This window comes from Armigeres subalbatus, chromosome 2 (genome assembly GCF_024139115.2).
Source record: "Armigeres subalbatus isolate Guangzhou_Male chromosome 2, GZ_Asu_2, whole genome shotgun sequence".
Lineage (NCBI taxonomy): Eukaryota > Metazoa > Arthropoda > Insecta > Diptera > Culicidae > Armigeres > Armigeres subalbatus.
The window spans coordinates 215,114,603-215,142,252 of NC_085140.1; the positions used below are offsets into that span (position 1 = coordinate 215,114,603).

Here is a 27,650-nt window from a genome sequence, read left to right on the forward strand (position 1 = left end):
CAAATGATCCGGAGTATCCATTAAGTGATCGAAGTTGGAACCTTTTCCCGGAAGAGTATTTTTTTTAAAGATGCATCGGAATATCTTAGAATAGCGTTTGGCCCTAGATCTTGGCCTTCCTCGGGGATTTAAATATCTAGTGTCAAGGCCAGGATGATGAGCCACAACGTAGCAAACTGAACAAACGTGTCGTTTCGATTTTCAGTGAGAAAGCCGTTAATCCCAAAGTTAACCAGATACAGTCGTTTTTAAGTTAAAAATTATTAATTGCTTCCTATGAACTCTCAACGCAAAAGTTTAATAAAGATTTTTTTCCGCCTCTAATAATTTTAAAATTATAAAACAAAGCAGATTATGAATGATGGATTATGAATTGTGAATTGCGTTTTCATAGGTGGTTTCATAAAATGACTTCTTTAATAAATATTAGCGTAGAACAAAAAAACAAGTTTTGGAAGTTTCTCGTTTGTTTTTTGATAGTTTCATTAATTGGCTTCTTTTACGAAGGTTCCGGATTTCCTGAGGACGATCATGTCTATAAGAATGGATCACGACCACGACATTTTTTTCTTGCTCAAAGTACGACAACAAAAAGTAGTGAACAAATCACGCTCTTCTGGGATGAGTGGCATGAATTGACCATTTTAACGGATGTTTCGGATTTTCTAGAGAACATCTGGTGATCACTCAGGTTTTTGAAAATGAATAACGACAATCATTCCTTGCTCAGAGTATGGCAACAGAAGGTTTGAATTGAATTGACTTTTGATAAGAAAATTATTTTGAGCTTTTTAGTGGAATGTTTTCACCTGTCATAAGACGAGTTTGAACAATCCCATTGAATTCCACCATAATTGTATCCTGACAGATACGTATTTCGACCTCAACAGTACAGGCCGTCTTCAGACGGCCTTACTGTTGAGGTCGAAATACGTATCTGTCAGGATACAATTAAGTGGTGGAATTCAATGGGATTGTTCAAACTCGTCTTATGACAGGTGACTTTTGATGATGTTCCGAAGCTTCCGGAGAAACAGTCACACGTGGAAAATGATTACGACAATCATTTGTTGTTCACAGTAAGACAAACAAAAATCGTGTTCGAAAGACTTCCGCTGGCCACTCAGGTTCTTGAGAACGAGTCACGACAATCATTCCTTGCTAAGATTATGACAATTGAAGGTTTTGAAAAAAACACGCTTACTTAGGATAAATCGACCACTTTCAAGGATGTTCCAAAGCTTTTGGAGGACCTCCGATGGCAATTCCGTACCGTGATAACTGGCTCCGATGAAGTGGTTTTCAAAATAGGAGATTTTTTTTTCAAATTCGCGTTTTTCTAGGATGAATTTTATCAATTGAACACGGACTGGTTGCAGCAACTCCACGGAACACGGATTTGGTTGCAGCAACTCCAATGTGACTGGATTCGATCGCATACGAGTCACAGTGACTGATATGTGACAAGAGTGCTACTTGGGATGTTTCGGTTCATCCGGAGGTCCCCCCGTAACAACTCAGGTCCGCGAGAACGAATCACGACCATGGTTTCTTGACTGACAACAAATTGACCACTTTTACGAATGTTTCAGATCTTCTGAAAGACCTCCGTTGATCGCTCGGATTCATCAAAATGGGTCACGACTAGGGATAGGTAATATTTTTAAATGTCGTGTGTCGAGTGAAAATTTCTTCAAATGTCTTCACCTCGGTTTTCACTATGAGGCTGTGACGAGTAAATTTTTTGACTTTTAAGCAGTACTGAAATACCCATCTCTTTTCCATACTTCAAGTTCATTTCAAATCAATTTCGCCGTTTGTCGTAATTTTCTTCGGCGTCACGCTGATGGCCATTTTAGTCGGCGGCGGCAACGGCATAAATCGGTGTGGCGTTTTTTTCTTGCATTTGTTTCTAGGTATAATAAATTTTCAAAAGAAATATTTAAAAAAAAATATTGGGCTGTAAGGAAACTTAATATGATCGTAGTGTGGCGTCGCAATAAATGCAGAAAATGACATTTCGAACGCAAAACGTAACAAACTCGAGCAACGCAGAGTACGTTCTGCTAGTTCTTTATTGTTTCCAATGGAAGTTCTTTGGTGTTTTCAATAGAAATCTCTCGGATTTTCAAATTAAAATTGTTTGGATTTCTCAATAGAAATTCATCGAGTTTTCCAAAGGAAATTTTACAAATCTTCTTTCAATCTCCAGTGGAGATTCTTCGGAACTTCCAACGGAAATTCTTCTGATTTTCAAAAAAACATTTCCCTAAATTTTGAAATAGATTAAATAGAAATTCATTGGAATTGCCAGGAAATAATTTGTAATTTCTCAAGGTAACACTACGGCATTTTCAATGAAAACGTTTTCGAATTTCAAATAGAAATTTTATGGAGTTCTCAATGGAAATTCTTTGGAATTTTTAAATGAAATTATTCGATTTTTCTAATGAAGATTTTTTGGGGTAAAACCCTATGAAGTTCTTTGCAGGTATCAATGGAAACTTTTTGGAATTTAAAATAGAAATTTTTCGGAGGTTCGAGAAGAAGGAGGAGTAATTTAGGGGAACGGTATCAACTTAATTTTCCGTCAGTAGTTAGCTAATGTGTGTAGCCTTCTATTGATATGCATGTCTATATATTTATTTCTACAAAGTTATGCCTAAAATAGCCAACTATGCCCACAGCCGGGCAATTTCCCCTACATATACATTTTATTAGGATTATCGCTACAACAAATTGTGAGCATTTCCAAAATATCCTTTCAAAATGCAAAAAAAACGAGTCAAAAATCGGCCTTAGTATCACTGTTCCTTCGGATCCATTACTAGGAATCCATACTAAAAGATCAACAAATTAGCACTAGCATTAGCATTGAGCAATTCGCACAAATTCGTAGGTGGTACAAGCCAAGACTATTGTATGAGAGTAGAATCACCTTCATCCGTTACCACAGGTATTGATTTGGGACTAATCACTATCTCTTAGATGGAAGCAATGCATTTTCCAATAGTCGAGATATATTTCCTGCCCACGTCCTTGCGAAAGCTGAGGAAGGGGGAAGGATGGTTAGTTGGACACCTACTTAAGAAAGATGCAGAGAGCTCTACGACCTCTCATAGGTGCCACGGGAGGTTTTTGGATTGTGTGGAAGGTTATAAGAACAGTAGGAATCGTTTTGGTAGAATGTGAAACACAGAAAGAACTAAGATAGAAATACAAAGTAGGAAAGGGACGAGCATGGAATTGAACCCACGACTTCCTGCTTATAAGGCAGAAGCGGTAGCCACTGGACCACCGAGCTCGTCCCATACCAAAAGATCAACAAATAGTTCAAAAAGGGGTTTCTTAGCTAGTTCAGAAGTTGAGGCCATTTTTGTATTAAACTTTTTTCTGACTAAAAATTAAGCATGTTGTGTTGTTAAGCGTGTTGACGATAGCCAGTCAAAAATGAGTTTGGGCCATTTTCAACACATATGAATGGTCACAACTCGCCAACTCCTCTCTTTTTTAAGCAATGCGTAATTTATGAACGTTCTCTTAAGTCGGTTTGGGTTTTGAATTGTTTTGGTGGAGAATCCTACGTACTACTGATTCAGAATTAATCAGCCAAATTAAAGTTTCTTTGGAAGTTTAGATGGAAAGTGTCGTTCTGCAGAGTTCTCCAGCTGATATGCATGTGTCCAAATTAAACCCAACTGACTTACATACATTGATATAGTGGAAGAAAGCTGACTGTACTACAGTCAGCTACAATTTTGGAGTTAGAAAACGTTTGCTCTAAGGTACACCGGGGCGGGGTAAGTTGAAACGGAAGCTGTAATTTAGATAGGAAATGACCGAATGCCCTGATTTGTTATTTCAACGAACTATTGCCTTAAACGCACCCTCTGACTGCCATTCCCGGAAGATTGCAGCTTTCAAAAGCAATCACTGGCATCGTTTATTTTTCGCCCTTTGCAAAATCCAAACCAACTATTTGACGTACCAATGAAACAGGTCTCAAAATGATGTTTAGAAGAGTTTTTTCATCAAATTTTCACGGTAGGTAATCATTCAATGTTGAAGAAGCATAATGATTATGAAAAATCTATAAAAGACCCGTTTTAATTTTTGTATTGCTCCGCATTTTCAACTCATCGGGGCAAACAGAAATGCGTGGTGCGAGGTAAGTTGAAACAACGTTTCAAAACGTCACCCTCGCAATTAAAAGTCATATTTTTCCCAGAACTCAACATGGTCTGTGAATACATACAGTCGGAAAACATAAATACAAAAAAAAAACAAAAAACATAAATCGGGGGCACACCACTCGATACGGAGGCGGCGGACAACTGTCATTTTGTTGATTCAGCTTTGCTGCGTCGCAGCATGCGTGAAAAAATAAAAATGACAGTTGTGCGTTGCTCCCGTATCGAGTGGTGTGCCCCCGAAAACGCTAGCACTTTGAAACTTGGTTTCTGTCAGGAATTACCTTAATGCAACCCTCCTACAATCACCACTAGAATGAAAAGGGGTCATGTTTAAACTGCAGTTTTGAGATTCTTATTCTACTGAGCATTAACTCTAAAAAAATAAAACATAGAACATGTAATTATGAGAGATACGCTGGTTAATTAATGTGAATTTATAAAGAGGCCACAACCGAACTAGAAATAAATAATGAACCATCCTGAATAGTAATTTGAGTGATCACCAGTAGGTGGTCATCCATCTGATAAATTTTCAGCGTAGTCGTTCTCTAGAATTTAGTCTCTGAAAATGCACTTGTGACTTTGTTGTATACTGTCCTTATGCGCATAAGAGCCCCATGTCATTTTCTCCGACTTTAGTAATTTGCCGTTGAATTTTTCAAACTTGTTTTACATGGAAAAATACAAAAAATCTAATAAATTGAAAAAATGTGACTTTTATGCGAGTTAATATCAAAATGAGACAACAGAAGTGGCATTTGATTTTCAAATTTTTAGAACAAAGCCTACTGTTTTATCAGTTTTTCTTAAACAGGAGACAATTTTAGGATAGTTTCTAAAAGAAAATCAAAAACGTTAAATACGTACATGGGACTCTTATGTGAATCCTGGCAGTATTATAGTCACCTTTACAATCTCGTGCTTCTTGAGTCTTACTGAGTACATACATTTTGTTTTTAATACGTCAAAATTGGCTTATTTCCCGATACGCGGGGCAAGTTGAAACGATGCATATAAAAAAATAATTTTAGTATACAGAATATTTTAAAAAAAAGTTTGGTAAGGTTGCTTATTTTTGCCTTTCTCGTATACTAAGAATACGTAAAGGCTATACGATCACTCCAAAATCAAACTTTTGATAGAAGGCTCGGAGACCCATAGTGTTATATACCAATCGACTCAGCTCGATGAATTGTGTATGTGTGTATGTGTGTATGTGTACAACATTTTGTAGACACACTTTTTGGAACTTAGTATTGGCCGAATTACTTGCAATTACTCGTTCCATTAGACTGGGAATCCTATCCCATTGTTTGCTATTGAAAATTGGCCAGATTGGACTATGGGATCAGAAGTTATGGCCAAAATACTATTTTCTATGCGCAAAACACGTTCAAAAGCACTCACTCATATTTTTTTAGTATTTTTTGCACCAGAAAGGCACCAACACCGCTACCGAAAAAACCGTTTCAACTTGCCCCGGTGTACCTTATCGCAGCTTCAGTGACTCGTTTTACGTTGGCTGGTATTCCATGACCAGTCTGAGGTCTCTTTTGCAAACAACAACCTCCACCTGTTAATGCTAGAGTTATCCATTGAACAATGGATCCATAAACAAACTCTTCATTTATCCAATCTAGTGCGTATTTAGTTTTATAAATTAGTATCATAATAGAAACATAAACCAAATTATTCTCTTTCCGCAAAATGGAAATAAGGAAATGAAAAACACCCTTCTGTCCTTTCCTTGATGTTTTCAAAAACATGAACTTACAACTGCACATTATTGCCAAATTGTATAGTACTTATCATCATACGATTTAGGGTCTGTCTCAATTGGATAATGAAACTGAAATTAAACTTAGAAGTGACATTTGCATAATTATCAAATAACCCTGCTCGCAGAGCAAGATTACTTTTGACAGATATCGAATCATTTTCCATCGATGTCCTATTGGAATTGCTGGGTAGCACCAGCCATTCTTATAACGGGGTGATTTTCAAATTTTCGAACTGTTACTTTTAAGTTTAATTCTCCAAATGAGACAGACCCTTACTCGCCAAAAATTGCATTCGACGACGATGCGGTGTACTTTTTTGCTATGGAAAACTGCTCGACAGGTTATTGCATTCCAGAGTTATTGTAAATAAGTAGCACCTACTAGTAGGACAGCACCTATTACGAGTAGCACAAGGGGTCGACGTGGAAGATCTCCATCCTGAACGATTGTACGCTCTCGCTTTTCCTTATTGGCAGGTTAGATTTAAGTCGCCTTCTTTCTTATCTTCGTGAAGGGTTTGCAGTCATCAACCTCTGGATCTGCCACTGCTGCGGTATTCTTCTGCACCAAAAAAACATAACTGGCAATTATTGTATAAAATCTTGGCATATACAATTCTGTAATAAATAATACAAATCTGAAAGATTTTAATACTACAATTGTATATATTGTATATTTAATTGTATTAAAATCTTCCGAAAAAAGTGTATGCCAAATAATGATACAGTTTCTGTTAGGTTCTTATGCAGAACTGTATTAAAATCTGTCATCCGCTGGTTAGGTGTGGGTTTCAATTTAACCCTTGTTTGTAGAATGTGTGTGTATGTATAAATCTACTAGCAATATGTAACCAAATTAGATCTGAATAGGAAAAAAATGTGTAATTCAAATGTTCAATGCTGAAGATAATCGCACTCTCACTGAACTCACATGGGTCGGCTGACCAGATCATTTCGGTGAAAAAACGGGACTAACGCACTTGCAAAACGGGACATGTCAATAAACTTGTGATCAGTGGTGGTAATTACTCAAATTCTCAAATCTCATCCCCGATTCGAATCAAGCGCGAGACAAAGTTCACCCGACACATGGCCCAGAGAATCACCTATAATTCGACTCGCGATTCGCATCATTCCGTGATTTTGCGTGTTCTTCTTCTTTAAATTCATCGGAATAACTTTCTTTGCTTAAAAAAATGGATAACAAATCCAAACGTTAACATAAAATACGCTTTGATTGGGTATTGACACTTTTTTGGAGCGAAATCATTTTTCGGCGAATGAGCGAAACGATGCAATTCTGCGTGAAAAACTCATGCACGATGTTCACCATGCAGAATCGCAAGCGTGTCAGCTCGTGCATGAGGCTTCGTGAGATTTGAGGATGATTCTACCAACACTGCTTGTGATTAAAATTAAGAGCAGTGAAAATTTAAAAACTTATGAGCTTTATTTTCATTTTCCATATAAGAAGTTAGAAATATTAAAGAGTGAATCATTCACCACCATAATATTCTATAGTATTAAGTTAGTTGTGGAAAAATACTAAACTACAAATATTTCACTCTTCAAAGGGACACGAACAAAAACACGAAGGAACAGAAAATTACGCACTCTCAACATTTAAAAAAATTGGGGGATTTCAACATTTTATTTTAATTCATTCTTAGATATGTATTAGGGATTTTATTATTGACCAATATATAAAATTTTTCTAATTGTGTATAATGCCGGTTTTTGGAAATTCCCTTTTTCATAAGTATATATAAGTAGGAAAAAATGTGCGGATAATAATAACGAAAATCTAAACAAGGAAAGAACATCAATAAAATGTAATTTTATTTATTTCCATGAATATGGTTGGCGCATGAGAATAAATGTCAAATCAAATCAATTCACAGTCCATTTTGATCGATGATTTGATTTAAATGACGCTAAAGGCTACTTGCCTTGGAAATCTTGTCCATTGATTTTGTTCCCATGTGCTCCAAAAAAAGGCAAGACTCATGCAATTTCGTCGTAAAAAATAAAAAAAAATCTGGCCAATTTATAGTCTGGTTTACAGCTCGGACATGGGAGCGAAAATGGCAGACAACCTCCTGATGTGTAAACTAGCCTTAAAGTACGTGAGGACCTTAAATCTAGCCTTTAATATGTGGTAAAGCAGATTTGAAAAAAAAAATGAATTTCCTACTTCGGAAGATTTAAAAGGAATAATCGAAAATCTGAAAATTAGAATGTCTGTCCCTACGCCTCATTTTATTGAGGTTGAGGCGTGACCTGAATTTCAGGAAATAATACCTGCTTACCACTGACGATATTGGCCAAATTTTAATGCCTCCGGAATAAGCAGAAAAAAAATCATTGAAATGAAACTGTATGAAAAAATCTTCCGGAGAAGCACATGTTGTCATTAACTGTTAAACCTTAAGAAAAGTCGATCAATGGAAAATTCAAAACGTCGTTCAAATAGATAGCATTATTTTTAAAGCAACACTAATAACATATCATCCCACGGGGTTTCATCCACTATCTTTGTAGAGATGAGCCAGCCGAGGGCTGCAAATCTCTCTAAAAGACACGAAAAAACTCACTTCCTATGTATTTGATTTTAGATTTCTGCCTAAAATAATGAATTTGTTTGAATAATATTTTGGAGCAATTTGGAAGAATTAATGAAAAACGGGACAGCAAAATTAGGTTTAAAAAACGGGACTGTTCCGTTAAATACGGTGCGTATGGTCAGCCTACACATGGGCAGGTAGATTGATAGAGAGACAGATCGCTTCATACCTTCGACCTTCATCCTAGATCTTTATTTTTCCTTTCATCTGTCTCACATGCCTATTTTTCCTTTATTTTATCTTCTGCTTATTTATTTATTTATTTTTATTTATTTATTTAATCTTCAACTTATTGTTGTACAGATTGAAACTTATACTATATGGAGGATCCTTCGTTTATATGTAGACTTACTTAAGCCGAAATCATACACTTCACTGGTTTCATTAAATGCACGGCAGCACAAAGTCCACGGTTCGTTAAAGCTATAGTTGGTGCGACGGGTAGATTGCCAAAGGAGCGAGTGTTGACGTAGTTGTCGTTGAGGAGCATGAAAGTTTACTTGGCTTAGAAGAGCGCTGCATTCAACATCCCCGTTGAGAAGTCCATAAACATAGAGCCGTTGTAGAAGTTTTCTCCTAGATGCCAATGTCTCCAGAGAAATTAGCCGGCATCTTTCTTCATAAGGTGGTAAGTTGGCGAAATCATTCCAGGGCAGCACACGTAAAGCGTATCGGATAAAATTCCGTTGGATAGCTTCTATTCGGTCGGTTTGTGTGACGTGGTAGGGTGCCCAAACAACTACAGCGTATTCCAGCAGGCTACGAACGACGCCACAATATATAGATTTGAGCGCGTAAACATCCTGGAAAGCGTTTGTATTCCTTTTAACAAAGCCTAACAGAGCATAAGCTTTAGCTGTTACCGTCGTGATGTGCTCATTGAATCTCACTTTTGAGTCTATTACTACTCCCAGGTCCTTGACCGTGCTAACTCGGAGAAGATTGTTGTTTCCCATTGAATAATCAACATGCAGAGGATTACGCAAGCGGTTGAAAGAAATGACACTACATTTGGAAATGTTAACCTGCATGCCATTCAGAGTGCACCAGTAAAGGAGAGAGTCTATGTCTTGCTGGAGTGCACAACAATCAAGATTAGATCTAATCACACGAAATATTTTCAGATCATCGGCAAACATAAGTTTCGAGGATTTCAGACGAGTTGAGAGGTCGTTGACAAATAGGATGAAGATTAACGGTCCTAAATGACTTCCCTGGGGAACCCCTGATGGTATTTCGAAGCTGGGCGAACTGATTCCGTTGATACTGATGAAGGCAGAGCGATCAATCAAATACGACTGCAGCCATTGTGTAGCCCAGTCCGGTAGTCCCATACGTTATCCTTTTCTTTTTTCTTTTTCTTCCTCCGACTTTCTTCCTTCATTTTCCTTCTTTCTTCTTCATCCCTTTCCCCTTTTTCTCTTCTTCAAATCTCTTTATGCACTACCCAAGCAACCAATAGTTCACATTATACTTAAATTTGTTCCTAACCGAACCAATAAGCTCACTCTTCAAAGTTCACTTTTGCGCTTCAGTCATACAAAAAATTACTTAAAATGCAAGCTGATTAGGCCAAAACATCCCATCTTATCCGTAATTTTGATTGCTTGGGTAAACTATTCATTATTATTCCTATAGACCTGTGCAGGAGTTCATGAAATTCACTCACCCGAAGGATTTTGACATTTGAGCGGGTCGTCTTCTCGAACAAAAGTTCATTTTGCGTTCATTATGCGACCCGCTCAAACGTCATAATTTCTTCAGTTCATTTTGCGTTAGTCTATATTCGTCTCCTTAGGAAAAAGATATGACCCTTCCCCCTGTGTTGTTTTTCCCTAAGGATAGAGAATATGTTTACCAAACTTGGATAAAAGGGGATCACTATTGTTTACCACTATCCTGGTGTCCACGCTAGTCATAATACAATTGGGTTTTTAAATATTTAAAACTACAACTATTAGAGCAAAGGTGCACACTTTTTTTATATTGCAAATATATGCATTTTTGTATATACACAACCAATAGAATTCGAGATATTTGAAAAATATTTTTTTGCAAAAAAAAAAATGATTTGGTTTCACCACAATATTTTTTACCCTGTAAATCTATATAGTCGTAAAAATAAGGTATGGTAAAATTCAAGTTATATCTGTGCTTTTGAGATTTTTTTTCGGTAAAATCGGTTCACAGGGAACCGAGATATAGAAACCGGATAATAATCGAAGGAAAGCGTCTTTTCAATACAATATACAAGGAAAGGATAAGACTTCAAAATACTTAATGAATCGCCAATAAATATATATTTGTTTCACTCAAAAATAAAGAGAGCCCTATCATGTTGCTCTCGTTGATTTTACACATTTCACATCTTTCCAAGTCACGTTTTTTACTAATCTTTATTTTATCGAATTAAAACAAGTCGTAGCTGAGCATTCTATCGATTTGATATTATGAAAATAGATGCTAGATATTTTAAACTGTAGGGGAAGGTCGTCGGTTGTCGGCACCTCATCGTAACTTTTAACAAAAAACATATGTGGTCATTCTGCCATTTGTCATACGTGTGATTTGTAAGCACGATCTTGTTGTGTCCATTTCCGAAGCATATAGAAGTCTTTGTTTCGTTTTACAGAGAAAACACTTGTTTTTGTCAAGTGAAAACCCACTCCAAAGATTTTTTTCGTCATTTGCTTAGTGTTATAAACCGAAGTTTCAGACAATCTTCTATACGTTCAATATTGATATATGCATAATATTTAAATAATTTATTTATTTCTTTTGAATAAGGCCACTCAACAGAATGTTTTACCGAAAAACGACATAGAAATCCTCAAAAGAGATTTTTCACTTTATTCAGCTTTCCATGTTTGCTTTTTCTCGCTTGCTGATGTATGTTACTTTTTAAAATATTCATGGCAATTTTTCTCTCGTTCAGAAATAGAAATATAAAATTGAATTATTGTATTATCCAGACATGTTTAACTATAGTTTAATTGGTAATTAAAAAAAATAAAACCTGCAATCCGCTATTACTAATATAGTAGACAGCATGAAAACAACAATCTGCTGTCATGCAATACTGTGCATAATAAGTAGTCTTGCATAGTGTATCTATGATTTATAAATATCTTTTACTTTTCGTAATATACCTACCTACTTTTCCTTGGCATAATTTTGAACGCGTTCAAATTTTAGATTAGAACACAGAGTTCAAGAGCTAAATGGAAATTTTGAACGATGATCTTAGATTGCTGAGATCAAGTTCTGATTTCAGGAACGAACATGCTGTTCTTAGCTCGCGTTCAGTTCAAAATGCAACACTGGATATAGATCTTAAAAGTTGACCATTTTGTATGAAATACTAGGTATACAAAAAAAGTGTGACAGAGGGGTGGAGTATTTGAATAACCTCCTTAAGCAAATTTCAGTTATTTTGTTTTCCTACGCATCTTCGAGAATCTCATCTTGATTACAAAAATAGCATCGTATTCTCGGAAATAGGTATCAAAGTATGCAAGGCAAATGATTTTTGTGATATTGTGTTCGTATGCTGATAAAGGCTACGAGGTGAGTTTGTCAGTATCAAGCTCAGTTAATGACAAAGGGTATATTGATTGCTCCATAACTGATTCCCTGTTAATAATTGTCAAATAAGTGGAGGAACGCTCTGCGTAGGAGACATTACCAATTGGAATAAAAAGCGTTCAAGCTTGAACCAGCACACATATACACGTGTTGGGGAATCATCATTTAATCATATGATCATATTCCGCATCAAAAGGACGAGTACTGGAATTATTGCTTGCCGAAAAAAACATCTTTGAAAAGAATTAAGGGAAGATCTATTAATTACGTAACGCAAAAATTGGCCATTTTCAACCCCCCCTGCCCCTATGTCACACTTTTTGTATGAAGCATCTGAAATGTTTGTATATGTTGTCACACTTTGGGCAACCCCCCCTCCCCCCTCTAAGCGTTACGTAATTTATGGATGCTTCCTAAGCGTGGGCAACTGTAAGATTTATTTTGCATTTCAACAGTTTAGATTGTAAGATTTCCCATGCCTACCATTGCATAAATGTGTATTTTGTGTGACACAATCGGTACACTGTGCCCGGGGATTCAAAACGTCCTCCCCCCAAGGGCATTATATATGGTGATCACTATATGACCAAGAAATGTGGTTTTGTATAGATTGGATTAATTATAACTAATTTAATAACATGAACGATTGATACATCATATATAAACTAAATTATTCTAAGGAAATAGGAAACTGTTATTAGGGGTTAAAAGGTGCGAAAAATACATATTTTATTTTGAATACATGGAAGTCGCTTTACCAAAAAAAGTTATCAGATTCGACGAAACTACGCAATCTGCATGGATAATGGTTAATGAAACATACTTAAAGCTTCCATAAGTTGTAACATTACTGCAAACTTTAGTTTCGAATGAATGCAAAGCAACAGACAATCGTGAGTTTGTGCTACTTCTATCTCGTTGTTCCTAATTTGACGATAATCAAATAACGTACAAATATGAACAATGTCCTACCGCTAAGCCCTGTCGAGCCACCTAATCACGTGTGCAAAACAAAATCCGATAGGTACATGGAAAAGGAAAACCAAACAGTCATTAGCTTCTTATCGTCAAATATACTCTTGCATCTGTGTCTTCCTTGGGTTAAATAGAGATGCATCATATAGTCTATGTGTATCAAGTTCAGCCGTCTGCCCAGCTCTTTAAATGAATTGGATATTGATTTTCCTTTAATTTCTGGTTGTTTTGGCATTGATATTGTTCAAAAATACGAATAAATTATTTTAACTTGTAAAAGAAGCAATTATTCAGATGAATAAGAAACATTGAGTACCTAATCCATCGAGCAGTGACAATATCGTTCTCTTTGTTAAATATCTTGGCTGTGCATATGTACAGCACATCCCCAGTAACATTTTTGTTTTAATCTGGTTTTATAGAAGTCATCTAGAGCAAATATTGGCTTTCATGACCATTATAAAACCAAAAATGTTACTTGGGATGTTTCGACATGGACAAATTGACATGAAATTTGCGAAATTTGACTGTGGATATACAATAGTAATGCACATGTGACTATTGGCAAATCAAGCATCCGAAAGATATTAAATTTGTTAAAAAGAGCTAACCGCGGTGGAGGTTGGTACTCGGATTCTGATGGCTTTTCCGCAAACGTGACTTTTAAGTGGCATTGCTGAGTATGGGTTATCACGCCTATCTAGAGAGCAGGAGGTTGAGTAGAGTTTCCATCTCAGGACGAAAAATCCCGGGATTTAAGGAATTCGGGATTTCCTGGTTCCCGGGATATTATTTTTGAAATCCCTAAAATCCCGGGATACCCGGGACAATTTGTTTTCTTCAGGCTTACTAATAGTGTTTATGCTCACAATTTTTATTTGCATTGAACGCCCAACGCCAATGGGAGCTCCCTCACAAAGAAAACACAAGACTAGAGTTTTCTTTACCCTATGGCGGTCTACTGACTGATACTTCTGCCAGCAACTGCAGCTCTCTTATATTTAAACAACAAGTATCTACAGTATATCGCTAGCTAACAATATTCTTTGATATTACAAAAGAGCAGATACATCAAACTGGTGCATGGCTCCTACTTATCTTTCGTCTACAACGAGGAGTCGCACACTATCTGATACATATTCCAGCATTTCTCTACACAGTCTGAAATATTTTGTAAATTTACATTCATTTTGATGCACATATTTGGAGCAATAAACATTTTAATTTTAAATTTGAATTGATTTAATTCATTGATTGATGTGAAAATAGTTTCAATACATCAAATAAAGTTTATTTAATTTTGCGATTCTATTTTACGCGTAATTTAATTTGCATTACGTAGTGTGTACGCCTCGTTAATCTTCTCGGCCATCCTAACACCGAGCTAGTCATCCTGAGCTCTTCGTCCCCTATGTCCATGTTTTGGTCCGAGTTCCTTCAGGACTTCTGCTGACCCGCTTCTGAATGTTTTGGATTGATGCTCATCTTAGACTTTTTCTGACCTGCCCCGATAAATTCGGTACGACGCTACCCATGATTAACGCAGAATTCGTGATCCCACGGCGTCATGCAACTTATACAACCGTTTCATGGATCCCGTACTGCGAATACGTCAAATATTAGTTACTTAATTAGTTGTTCTTTGATAAAGTCTTTGGGACTAGTTTATTGACACTAAGTTGTAGGTCTGGAACCATTCCTGGGCCTATAACCTGTTGATGGGGGAGCTGTAACTGCTTCGGCTAGTAATGGAACACGTGGGCATCTAACGGATAGAAATCAAGCATGCTCGTATGTTTTTGCATAGTTCCAAATCTAAGAAGTCTTAGTTACCATGATCGTTTTGCTTGCGTACCAACCAAGTGCAAACTGAAGTGTTCAAAAGTAAGAACACCAAGGTACGCTCTTGGCTCATGTTCTGTTCAGGATGCATCTCTGCTTCCGTTCAGACCGCCGAACCAGTACGCATTTTGCTTCGTTTGGGCAGATCCTCGCGGATACCAGAAACGCTGGTAACCATATCGAATCAGTTCTCTGGACCTACAACCACACCTGAATGTTTGGAGTTTTGGAAAACCTGTAGGATTGGGGTATCACCGGAAACCTACTACAATTCGTCAAGAGCTTCCTTTCAAATCGATTGTTCCAAGTCCTGCTTAGAAATCAAAAATCCAAAACGGTGAAGTATGAAACTGGGGTCCCCGAGACTCCGAAATCCTGGTCACTTTCTTCCTGGTCGAGATGGAGGTTTACGCTGATGAAATCCTCTTAATCGCAACTGGGAAATATCCTAAATCTATCCGGGGAGCAGCCCTCCCGTCCTCCCGTCTTGCTTTTAGAATATCACCAGTAAAATGCATAAAAGCCTGGATTTAGCTACAGTCAAACCTCCATGAGTCGATATTGAAGGGACCATCGACTCATGGAAATATCGAGATGTGGAATAATACATTCTTGAAATGCTTTTTGCAGGGACCATCACAGTAACCCAGAAAATAATTTTTAGTATGGAATAATTTGCTTCCATGAGTCGATATCGAGTCATAGAACATCGACTCATGGAGGTTTGACTGTATCTACAAGACCATTACAATCTAGAGAATTTGTTCAGTAACAATTTTCGTGTGTTCCTCTCACTACTATTGTTCATCAGTTAATGAAGAGTTAGTACGTATTAAAACCCTCGATTTTTTTTCTAGCATTCAGTTCAGCCTGACCGGGTATCGAGTTTTTTTTAACTAATTGCTTGAAAAGTTACTTCCGTTGCATACAGTTTAGCCTCAATCGGTGAGAATTCCACATATGCAGGGTACAGTTAATGTTTTCTTCAAAGACTGCTGTTGGTAGCGAGGACTAAATACGATGAATCCTCAATTACCACAACTTATTGCCCTAGCTCATAAATTGGATTAAGCCAGGGCTCTGTTTGGTAGATCTTACACCGTAACACACTACGTAAACGTGATCTACCCAGTGTTACGGGACACTGTTCGTTACTATCAACTCCCCCAAAGCCAACATTTTGTGCTCCCGTAGATGCAAATTTGCTATACCAGCACCCAGATTGGTCCCAGTTCCGCATTGGAAGTTTCTTATTGTTCCCCTAAAATATCATTTCTACATCACATGAAAAAATTGTTTATTTTGGGATACTTGGGTCATCGGGGAAAGATCCAAGCTGCCGTTAACGATGTGGCTAGATGGGCTAAGTCCATCGGTTACCAAATGTCGGCAGAAAATGCATCAGAATGCACTTCTGTGATGCACATCACCGACTTCCCCCTAAGCCCATCACCATCGATGATGACGATACAAGAAAGACTGTAAGAATTCTGGGCCTTGCAGTCGACAGGCGACTGACCTTCCGGGAGCGTTTGTTCGACTAACATCAACATGCTCAAATCTATCTCCCGATGAGGGACAAGAAATGACCGCCCACACGTCTGCGAATCGCCAATGCCATCATCAACAGCTGACTCCTCTATGGATTGGAATTGACAAGCATTAACCTTCTGGATATTCTTACAACACTTGCACCTATATACAACCGAGCCATCAAGATAATTTCCGGACTTCTCCGGACGTATGTTTCTCTGTAATATTACATGTCTGGCACATGTTCCGTTGGAACTAGCGAGGCTAATTTGAACGAATCACCCTCAGGCCGCTTCCTATGAATCCACTTTTTTTGCTTTATTTATGTGATTTTTTATACAATGATAAGTTTATCACCAAGAATCTTCAGCTTTAATTTTGTGCTAAGAGACCGGAAATAGCCTGAAATTTGAATTCAGATCCTTGGTCATATTCGACCCCTGTGTACAATTTGTCACTTTTTCGTAGCGGTTCTCTTAGAGGTCACTGAAAGGTGATTATTACCCAGAACCTTAGTGGGCTCCACCCCACTACCCCGAACGCCAGTACCCCGAATGCCATTACCCGGAAGGCCACTACCCCAAATGGGACAGTACCCCGAAAGCCATCACCCCGAATGGGACACTACCCCGAAATCCATTACCCCGAAAACATTTAGAATCTATAGTATTCTATTATTATGTTTAACACCAACATATATCGATGAATCGCAACAGTTTTTAACCAACCAGTTTAACCAACAGTTTTGATTTTTCTACGAAATGGAGTAAGAGATCCTTTTTTTCCAACAGAACGCGTTTGCCCGGTATAAGGTAAACAGAGGAGATGACGCCTTCTTTAAATGGACGGGTTTGCCTGGTATAAGGCAGACAGAGAAAATAATACCTCCTTTTAATGAACGTGCTTATATATGCGTATATATACCTCGATAAGGCACATAGAGGAAATACTGCCTTTTTAAAAGTAACGTCTGATTGATAGAAGGCGAAACGAGATGATGCCTTCTTTAAGTCAACGCAACTTCCCGAAGACAAACAAGATCTCACTTTCTCTCACTCTCATACACAAACCCCCTTACTCACTCATTTCCCCTGTCTCACTAATTATTACTCATTCACCCACTCTTACTTACTTAACTACTCTTAATCACTTATCCATTTCAACTCACTTATTTACTTTCAATCACTCGCTCTCTCTTTCTTGCTTACTCTTACTCGCTCTCTCTTTCTCGCTTACTCTTACTCACTCACTCTTACTCACTTACTTTTACTCGCTCACTCACTTAATCACTCACTCACTCTTACTCACCCATTCACCCCTCGTCGATTCTGAGATTTAGACCACGGTTCATCCAGAATCCGTTGCTTTACTACAGCGACCAAGTAACAACTTCTACCTTGTTGCCCTAGCAGCCATGCTGACGTGGACCGCAATTGCCTTCGACTCTCTGCATTGTGCACGAAAACGTGCTGCATAATCTCTCCCTGCCATTCAGGAATCTTAAAGAGTGCCATACGAAGTGGAACGGGATTTTACGGAATAAGAATACTTAGTTCCATATGAAATTTTAATAAACTTTTGTTGAGTAACATTTTTTTCATTGAAATGAAGCATAAACTTGAAATAATGACTAATTCGGGGTACTGGCTCATTCGGCGTAGTGTCCAATTAGGGGTAATGGCATTCGGGGTAGTGACTCATTCGGGGTTGTGGCGTTCGGGGTAGTGGCCTTCGGGGTAATGGCATTATGGGTAATGGAATTATGGGCAGTGTCGTAGAGTCCTTTAGTAAGCCTTTATCAAAAGATCGGCTTTGAAGAAGTATTAGGAGTAACCTTTCCCGAATAAGAGTAAGACAATAAAACAGTTTTTGTTTATTTTGAGTATTGTTAGAAATTGAATTTCTCGAAATAGCTATGGCTTCCTTAGCCGTGCGGTAAGATGCGCGGCTACACACAAAGACCATGCTGAGGGTGACTGGGTTCGATTTCCGATGCCGGTCTAGGCAATTTTGGGTTTGGAAATTGTCTCGACTTCCCTGGGCATAAAAGTATCATCGTGTTAGCCTCATGATATACGAATGCAGAGATGGTTACTTGGCTTAGAAACCTGTGGAAATGCAATGAACACTAAGCTGCAAAGCGGCAATGTCCCAGTTGGTATACATTTTTTTTAATGGAATTTGTGTATATTAAACGACGTTTTCCCATTTTTATTATCCAAAAAAATGATAAACTCGTCATAATTCTTAAATATACATGACTTTTTCAGAGGGGCAGCCAATGACAAATTTTTATAATTCAATAAATCAGTTGTTAGCCGATTGGAGATTTTTACGATATTATCATCGCTACGGCTTAATCAAATAGGTAACTGCACACACAGTCGTATTAGTTGAAGCTACATCCGCCGAATGACAAAACAACTTCTAATTAAAATCCCATAAACCCGGAGATCCACCGACGACGAGGTTGTCTAACTGCCTGTAGCTAGGCGGCGTCGTCTCCGGAATCTGACCTGGCACATTTTTAGCGAATGAATAGCGTGCGAACAGAGAACAGGATAAACGAAACCACGCACAATGGATACTACAGTTTTTCCAGCTGCAGTCGTTGTTTTTGAAAAGAGGAAAATAAACTTAACCCCAGCGGAAAAGAAGTAAACGCCAAACGGGGAATTATTATTTCCGTCGAGGCTGGAAAGTTGAATGTTATATGCGAAAAAACAATTGAATTTTCAACGGGATACCTGGTAGTGGTAGGAAAATTTAAGGTAGGATTCAATTTTCTCCGCAGAAATTGCATGCATGTCGATCCTTCAATAGTTAATTTTAGAAGAATGTGTTAGATTTCGTATATTTTACTTCAGGCGCGTTTCGCCACATTAATTCAAAAACTTTAACTCCTACTGTGGCGGTAGGTATAAGCATGCCTAAAGAAAGTACCTGGTCTGCACTCTACGTATACTACTTCCGTCGATTGTCGATGGTCCGGGAGAAGAAAGCAAACCTAACAGTCTCGAATGTTCCGCCCAAGCAGTGTTTTGTTTTCACCGTTGCAACAATTTTCAACATCACGTGGGCTAGTGATTTCGATTTACAATTATGTAGGATTGAACGGGACAAGAAAGCGAACCCGACACTGCTGTCGGATGTTCCATACGAACGGGATTGTTTTGCTTTGCTCGTTCACTAAAGTGCACCGAAAGTCTGTTACTTCGAAAATGAAGCTTCGATAGGCTGGAGGGCCGAGTATCCTATAACCCGGTTCAAATGAAAGTGATACATCACATTGAGTTAATTTTACAGGAGACGTAGTTTCCCAAAAACTTTGAATAATAAATTCAAACCTACAATTTTCTGCAACTCAGGTATCCCGAGCAAGACCAGCATATTTTGGTTGATGTGCCCGAAGATAATAGTTAGAAATATATTGTTTCACAAATTTGATGTTTATAAAACGCTAATTGTTTAATGGTTTTTTAAGACTGAGATAGCCAAAATTTCTACATAAAAACTATTTCCAGTCGTTTCCAACACCATACATGTAATCCTTACAGATACGTATTTCGACCTTAACTGTAAGACCGCTTTCAGTGTCTTGTACTTAATTCGATTTTGGATTTGGTGATGTGCGTAGTTCAAGTTTCGAAACCCGCAGAGTATTACGGCAAGGTGGCAAGGCTTTCGTGCCTATTATTCAAGGAGTTATTATTAGGCTTTTGCTTTATTGCATTTCTCTCACAATCAATTACACAAATCGTCAAAAACTGCACATTGTTTTTCTGGGTTTTTCGATATTCACGACGTTTTTTCAATTCGTTTTTTTTTTCAACCCCAAACGGGTACAAGCTTTTGATTCTGTCGATGTTAAGACTCACACGTAAAAAAATCAAGGATTGCATATTTTTAGTTCGTGCCACTAAGCTTGTTTGAAAGCTCTAGAAATTTCAAAAGACATAATCGATACAGAATCCTTGTGTGAAATCCCATTTGTCCAGCGATAGGTTACGGTTACGGGGCCCTCCTTAGCCGTGCGGCAAAACGCGCGGCTACAAAGCAAGACCATGCTGAGGGTGGCTGGGTTCGATTCCCGGTGCCGGTCTAGACAATTTACGGATTGGAAATTGTATCGACTTCCCTGGGCATAATAGTATCATCGTGTTAGCCTCATGATATAGGAATGCAGATATGAAACCTCGCAGTTAATAACTGTGGAAGTGCTTAAAGAACAATAAGCTGCGAGGCGGCAATGTTCCAGTGGAGATGTAATGCCAATGAAGAAGAAAAAGGGTGAACACATTTTTAACGGTGTCTTGGTTCTATATCTTACTTTACCAACACGTATAGTAGTGGTTAAATTTTTACTGTTAACATGATATACATTCTCAGCACGTTTTTTCTTGAACTTGCGAAACGGTTCCTTCCTAATTGTATCCGAGTGTATTAATTCATGGTGATTCTGATTATATACTGAATAGGTTCTATCAGATCCACAATTACGACGGGAATGGTCTTGCATCAAACGTAAATATATAACACACGTTACAGGATCTTGCTGCGGAACAACGTTGAACTAGCCTCAAGTGATTGTTCGAATTGCATAAAGGACATTTTTCTCGATGGTCAGTAGTACGAGTGTTCACACACACAAGTTTTTCTTTTCCGAGCTAGGCAAAATCGGGCACTGCTGTAGCTAAGTAAATTTCAGAACTGAACTTCACCAGAAAATTTCGTTTATTGATTCTCAGCAAAATATTTACTGTATCTCAAACCAAAACATGGCAAAAACCATGACACTTAAAATATTTGTTACATTTGACTTGATTTAAAAAAGTTAATTTTTGATCTAGCAGAAGTCCTAAATATTTAGCTTCGCTAGACCAATTTATTGGAACCCCATTCATAGTGACAATATGTCTGATAAAAGATTTCAAATAAGAAGCTTTCGGCTTTTGTGGGAAAATTATAAGCTGAGTTTTGGAAGCATTCGGGGAAATTTTCCATTTTATGCAAGTAAGCGGAGAAAATATCGAAACTTTTTTGCAATCTACTACAAATGACACGAAGGCTTCGCCCTTTGGCTGAAAGGCCCATGTCATCTGCAGCCAAAGATTTTTGACACCCTGGCACAATAGGACAGCCCCATATAAAGAAGAGGCCAAAACTACCAAAAGGCCTATTTTCGAATTGGACGTGTAAAATGCGATGAACACACGGCTTATAACCTATATTTTTATAATCTGGACAGTTTTGATTTTTTAGATTTTATAGGGAGGGGTGGGGGTCGTTCAAACTGGCCGCTCCTAGAAATTACATTTTTACGTTATTTTGGGAAAACGGCCAGTTTTACCATATTTCCGTCTCAAAAGTAACATATTTATATATCGTTACAAAGCTCTTAAGCAGATCTATGCAATATGCTTGATAATTTAGTAATAGTTCCGTCCAGAATTTAATTTTTAGTAGTTTTGTAAAAGCATATTTTACATAATATTTAACGAACAAAACCCCGCATCAAAACATCATGCACTACACTGTTGAACTCTTAAACTTTGAAGACCATGAATAAAATTCTGCCCAAATTTACCGTCTTGTGAGATACATGAATTTGAAAAATTGCCCATTTTTGCCTTTTTCGTATTCTAAGTATACGTAGAAGCTATATGATCCCTCTAAACTCATTTAAAAGAAAGCCTGCAAACCTATAGTGTATACCGATCGACTTAGCTCTGTGAATTGTCTGTATGTGTGTGAGCGTGATCTTATCTCTTTTTTAGGCACTTACTGATTTACTCGCAACAAGTTTTATTCATCAGAGAAAGTTGTTCCATTGTTCCCTATCAAAAAATGGGCTGGATCGGACTATGGGCTCAGAAGTTGTGACCAAAATACATTTTCTTATAATGAACGAGGAAGACAACATTACCGCTAGAAGATTATTCAGATTGTTTGGTAAACTTTTTTCAAATTTTATCTGAGTTGCTCAATAATAATGGGAAGTTCAATAACGCGATACACTTCAATAATGCCACTTTAATTGAATTTTGCAAAGAACACAATTTACGTAACATTTTGAGGGGGAGGGTTATGTCTTGACGTTGCGTCTAATTCGAGAAAAAAATCACAAAAAGCGTTACGCAGTGAGAAGGAATGGGGCTCAAAATTCACAATTTTGACATTACTATATAATAGAAGCGAATTATTGATTTTACCATAACGTGTTGGATGAATAGTTTGTTGAATAATTCCTTGCCATAATTATAAAAGAAATCTTAACGAAATATCAAATAAATGAAATTCTATTTATTTTTATTTCACAATATGACGCCCAATGGATCTATTCTTTCCTTGTTAGTTTAAGAAGTTCAGCTCAGTGAATTTTCAACACCAGAAGCTAATAGTGCTTTTTGATCACTTTTAGAAAATCTGTGTTGCGTCACTTGTCTGTGACTTGAATATACTGTTAAACCCTTTATATGACCATTAGCATTTTATCCAGCATTAAACAGACTTATTGCAGGCCAAAAAGTGACCAAATTCCGTTGGTTTTGTGGAATATGACAGAAATCGATACTATGCCGAAAATTGGTCATATACTCCATTGAAGCCACAGAACAAATATTTTTCTTATCTATCTATATATTTATGATGAATACCACCATTTATTGCAGTATTCATAATTTTGGCCAAAAATACCATCTTTTTTCCTATTGTGCCTATTGGTGGTAAATCAGGTGAATCAGAAATAAAAATGTTATACTATATGGGCCCCAGTATGCTGCCTTGGGGAACATCAGCTCTTACAGGTAATCTATCAGATTTAGAATTCTGATAGTTTACCTGCAGTGAGCGATCTGATAAATAATATTGAATCAGTTTTATAATGTACAGAAGAAAATTAAAATTGATCAACTTTACAATCAAACCTTCATGCCATACACTGTCAAATGCTTTCTCTATATCAAGAAGAGCAACTCCAGTCGAATATCCTTCAGATTTGTTGAGCCGAATTAAATTCGTAACTCTTATTAACTGATGAGTGGTTGAATGCCCATGGCGAAAACTAAATTGCTCATCAGCAAAATATGAATTGTCATTAATATGAATCACAATTCTATTTAAAATAATCTTTTCAAACAGTTTGCTTATTGAAGAAAGGAAACTGATTGGGCGATAACTAGTAGCCTTAGCTGGATTTTTGTCCGGCTTCAAAATTGGAACAACTTTGGCGTTTTCCATTTATCTGGAAAGTATGCCAATTGAAAACATTTGTTAGAAAATTAACCAAAAATGATGAAGAGCTCTCATGAAGCTTTTGATAAGTATGTAGAAAATACCATCATCACCCGGGGCTTTCATATTTTTAAATTTTCTTGTAGTAGATCTCACTTCATCCAAATTAGTTCCCAACGAAGGGTCAAAAACATTCTCTTGATTGAGAATGTCTTCGAACCTCCGCGTGACCTGATCCTCAATAGGACTAGTGAGACCTAGACTAAAATTATGGGCACTCTCAAACTGCTGAGCAAGTTTTTGAGCCTTTTCGACATTTGTTAATAAAATTTTATTTCCCACTTTAAGCGCTGGAATCGGCTTTTAAGGTTTTTTTTAAAGAATTTTCGTTATATTCCAAAAGGGTTTCGAATTGGAGACATTATTCTCAAAGTTGGTATTTCTCAGAATAGCTAAACGATTTTAAAATTTCATTTTGCAAATCTCGCCAAATAACTTTCAACGCGGGATCGCGAGCTCTTTGGTATTGCCTTCGCCTCACATTTTTAAGGCGGATCAGTAGCTGAAGATCGTCGTCAATAATAATGGAGTTGAATTTAATTTCACATTTAGGAATTGCAATGCCTCTGGCTTCGACAATTAAATTTGTCAAAGATACGAGAGCATTATCAATATCACTTTTGGTATCGAGATGAATATCAACATCAAAATTCCTATCGATAAACGTTTCATATAAATACCGATCAGCTCTATGATAATTAAAAGTAGAGCTGATTGCATTGTTAATGGCTTCCAGTGAGATTTCAAACGTAACAGGAACGTGATCAGAGTCAAAGTCAGCATGAGTTACCAATCGGTCACACAGCTGACTTGAAACCGGTAAAACTAAATCAATTGTAGAAGGATTTCGACTGTTGGTCCATTGGGACATTCGATAGTACAATATCCCGCAGAACAATCCTCAAATAAAATTTTACCATTAGAAAGGCTTTGTGCATTATTCCATGAACGGTGTTTGGCATTGAAGTCACTAATTATGAAAAATTTGGATTTGTTGCGAGTTAGAATTTGAAAATCAGCTCCCAACAAATTCCTTTACTGCTCATTTGCACTGGAAAGGCAAGAAGGCAGATTATAATTTATGTTTGATATATCTATTAATGACAATGGCGACCCCACCACAGGCGCTGTCAAGACGATCATTTCGGTAAATAAAATAATTTGGATCTCTTTTGATGAAAAGACCAGGTTTTAAATATGTTTCAGTTATAATGGCAATGTGCACATTATGAACTGATAGAAAGTTGAATAATTCATCTTCCTTACCCTTTAAAGAGCGGGCATTCCAATTTAAAATTTTCAAAGAATTATTTGGATCCATTAAAACGAAGTCTAATAATTTTTTTTGTGTAATTTTGAACCAACCTGAACAGCTTCAGTTTTGGTATTTGCTTTGAACATTGCATCAATCATGTGGTGCAATTGTTCAGTTGGAAAATCAAAGTCGGAAGGAGACATGCTACCTGAATCGTCAGAACGAACGTTATTTTCCGTTGATAAATGGGTATTTCGACAGCGGTGCGCTGATGCAAAAATGAGGGCTGCAGTGGCGCTATTATTCATCACATAGCTTCCTTTGGAACATTTCTCCAGTTAAGAATTGAAGGCGTTCTATGGCGACTATGTGTATAAAATTAGGTTTATTTCAAGCAGTACTCTTTTTAAAACGTATTTATTTATGTACATTATTTTGACCAGAGGCTATTTTCTTATTTTTTTTTTCAGTTTACGCGATGAAGATGTATTTGTTTCTGGCTATCCTGATATACAAATGCAGCAATCATTTCTCCTGCGCCGAGTATGAAGTGGTTGAAGCAAGCAAAACGGATACCGATCCTATCGCCTCGTTGGACTTCAATCCGGAGAGTGAAAACGATTACACAAACAACAACGGGATGGTATTCGAATTTCGACGCAGCATCAAAAGCGATGACACGGAAATAGAAGCCAGGAGGCGAAGTGCTCTGGACAAGAACTTCATGCGTTTCGGGAGAACAGATCCTACAACTTTACAGCGTGTGGCTCGGGAGAGTAAGCGAGCTAATCTAATGCGATTCGGTCGGGCAGGTCAAGGATTTATGAGGTTCGGTAGAATTCCTGGAGACGTTCCTTACTCGTTGGTACATTATGACGATACTAACGGGAAGAATTATAATTCGGATGATGAACAATCAAGTGAAGAAATTGCGTATTCCAAACGAACGCCAAACTCCGATGAGATTACAGAAGTTAGTGAATCTGGAGAACAAATCAAACCCAAACAATTGGTATATTACAGACGAGATTCTCCCAAGAATTTAATGAGATTCGGTAAACGGGCAGATCCCAACAAGTTCCTTCGATTGGACCGTGCAAACCTTATGCGGTTTGGACGATCTGGTGCTGCAGTGAATCTACAACGAGGGAACTTACTCCGTTTCGGCCGGGCAAATGGAAACCTGATGCGATTCGGGCGCTCGAATAGTAATTTAATGCGTTTCGGCAGATCTGATCCACGATTTTTGCGACTGATAAAAATGGATAACAACTTCATGCGATTTGGGCGGTCAGATAAATCATTAAAATCGTTCGAGAGAAACGAAACGGGGTCCTCGGGATCCTTAGTATCTTCGAATGACGATAACAAAAGTGAATTATCGCATCACATTCAACTAGCGGACGACAAAGTTGATGCTCCATCCAAATCCGATGAGGATTATGAAATTCACATGAGGGAAGAAGATATCCTTGCTCCAATTTTCCTTCCAAATAAATAGTTTCCCGCATAAATCGCGCGGAAAAGTTAGTGAATACACATAGAATTCACTATGGCCAGATTGTTAATGATATTAAAAATACGTCCGATAAGTACTATGTTATCGCTATTGGACTGATATGATAAGGCTGGGATTAACAATCTGGCTATGGTGAAGCAAGGCGAAACCTTCCACTCCTAAACAATTCAAGAATGCCAAATGAATTAGTCAACAAACCAGATGAAGTGATTCTTATTCTATATATAGCTATATTTATAAATTTACACATACATTGTAGTCGTTATTATCATTATTATCTCAATCACACTGATTTGCTGTAAAGTAAAATAAAATTTAAATACGCATTGGAAAGACGACATCAACTTATATATTTAAAAATACCCGAAACCCATTGTTTCAATTATAATCTTTTCATTTATGCAAAAAACTTTCCCTTTTCCTTTTTTGTCAGATGGCAGCCCAATGCGATTATAAGAGGAAGAAAAATACTCACTGAAAGAATTTTAAGTATCGTCTGCTCTAATAGAGAGTGCATTTACCCATATTAAAGTTATGGCGGGCATTTCCGTCCGAGAAATAGCATGCAAAGGTTTGACTTCACCGTTTAAGAACATCGGAAATGAAAGAGTAAACTCCATGAAAAATTGAAACACAAAAAATATCAATAAAAAACAGGAGCAAGCAATGAATATAAAAATTCTATGAACATATCCTAACTTCCCTTAAACAAAATTAACAATATTCAATGTCAACACTGCAATACAAAATTGAAAGTTTTACATAAAATAAACGCAAATTTTCCTCCAAAAACCCTGATAAATCCCCGCATTGACAAATCGCATTGTAGTGGACGAAATAGCAATTAAGGGGGTAGATTTCACTCTTTTATCAATTTACATTTGTTTGCGTTTATTCATACTCATTGTCGCTTTTAGACGGAGTTAGTCCTTATTCGGCGTAGGTTCATCGAAGAGCTGTAGCCCATCAAGTATCAAGTAAGTTGAGCAATTAGTTTTTGGTTGAGCACATTGCTAGATCGACTAAAGTGCGAGCATGAGTGTTTTCTCCA

At 37.4% G+C, this 27,650-nt stretch overlaps 1 protein-coding gene across 2 annotated transcripts in view; it reads left to right on the forward strand.

Moving 5' to 3' along the window:
• LOC134215876 (FMRFamide-related peptides) overlaps positions 1–27,253 on the forward strand; it is an 83,672-nt gene extending 56,419 nt beyond the window's left edge. For both annotated transcript variants that reach the window (XM_062694968.1, XM_062694967.1), the window contains exon 2: positions 25,551–27,253. In XM_062694968.1, the coding sequence (XP_062550952.1) occupies positions 25,559–26,581 (1,023 nt within the window). In that variant the 5' untranslated portion in view covers positions 25,551–25,558 and the 3' untranslated portion in view covers positions 26,582–27,253. The remainder of the gene's footprint in view (positions 1–25,550) is intronic.
• The last annotated feature ends 397 nt before the right edge of the window (positions 27,254–27,650 follow it).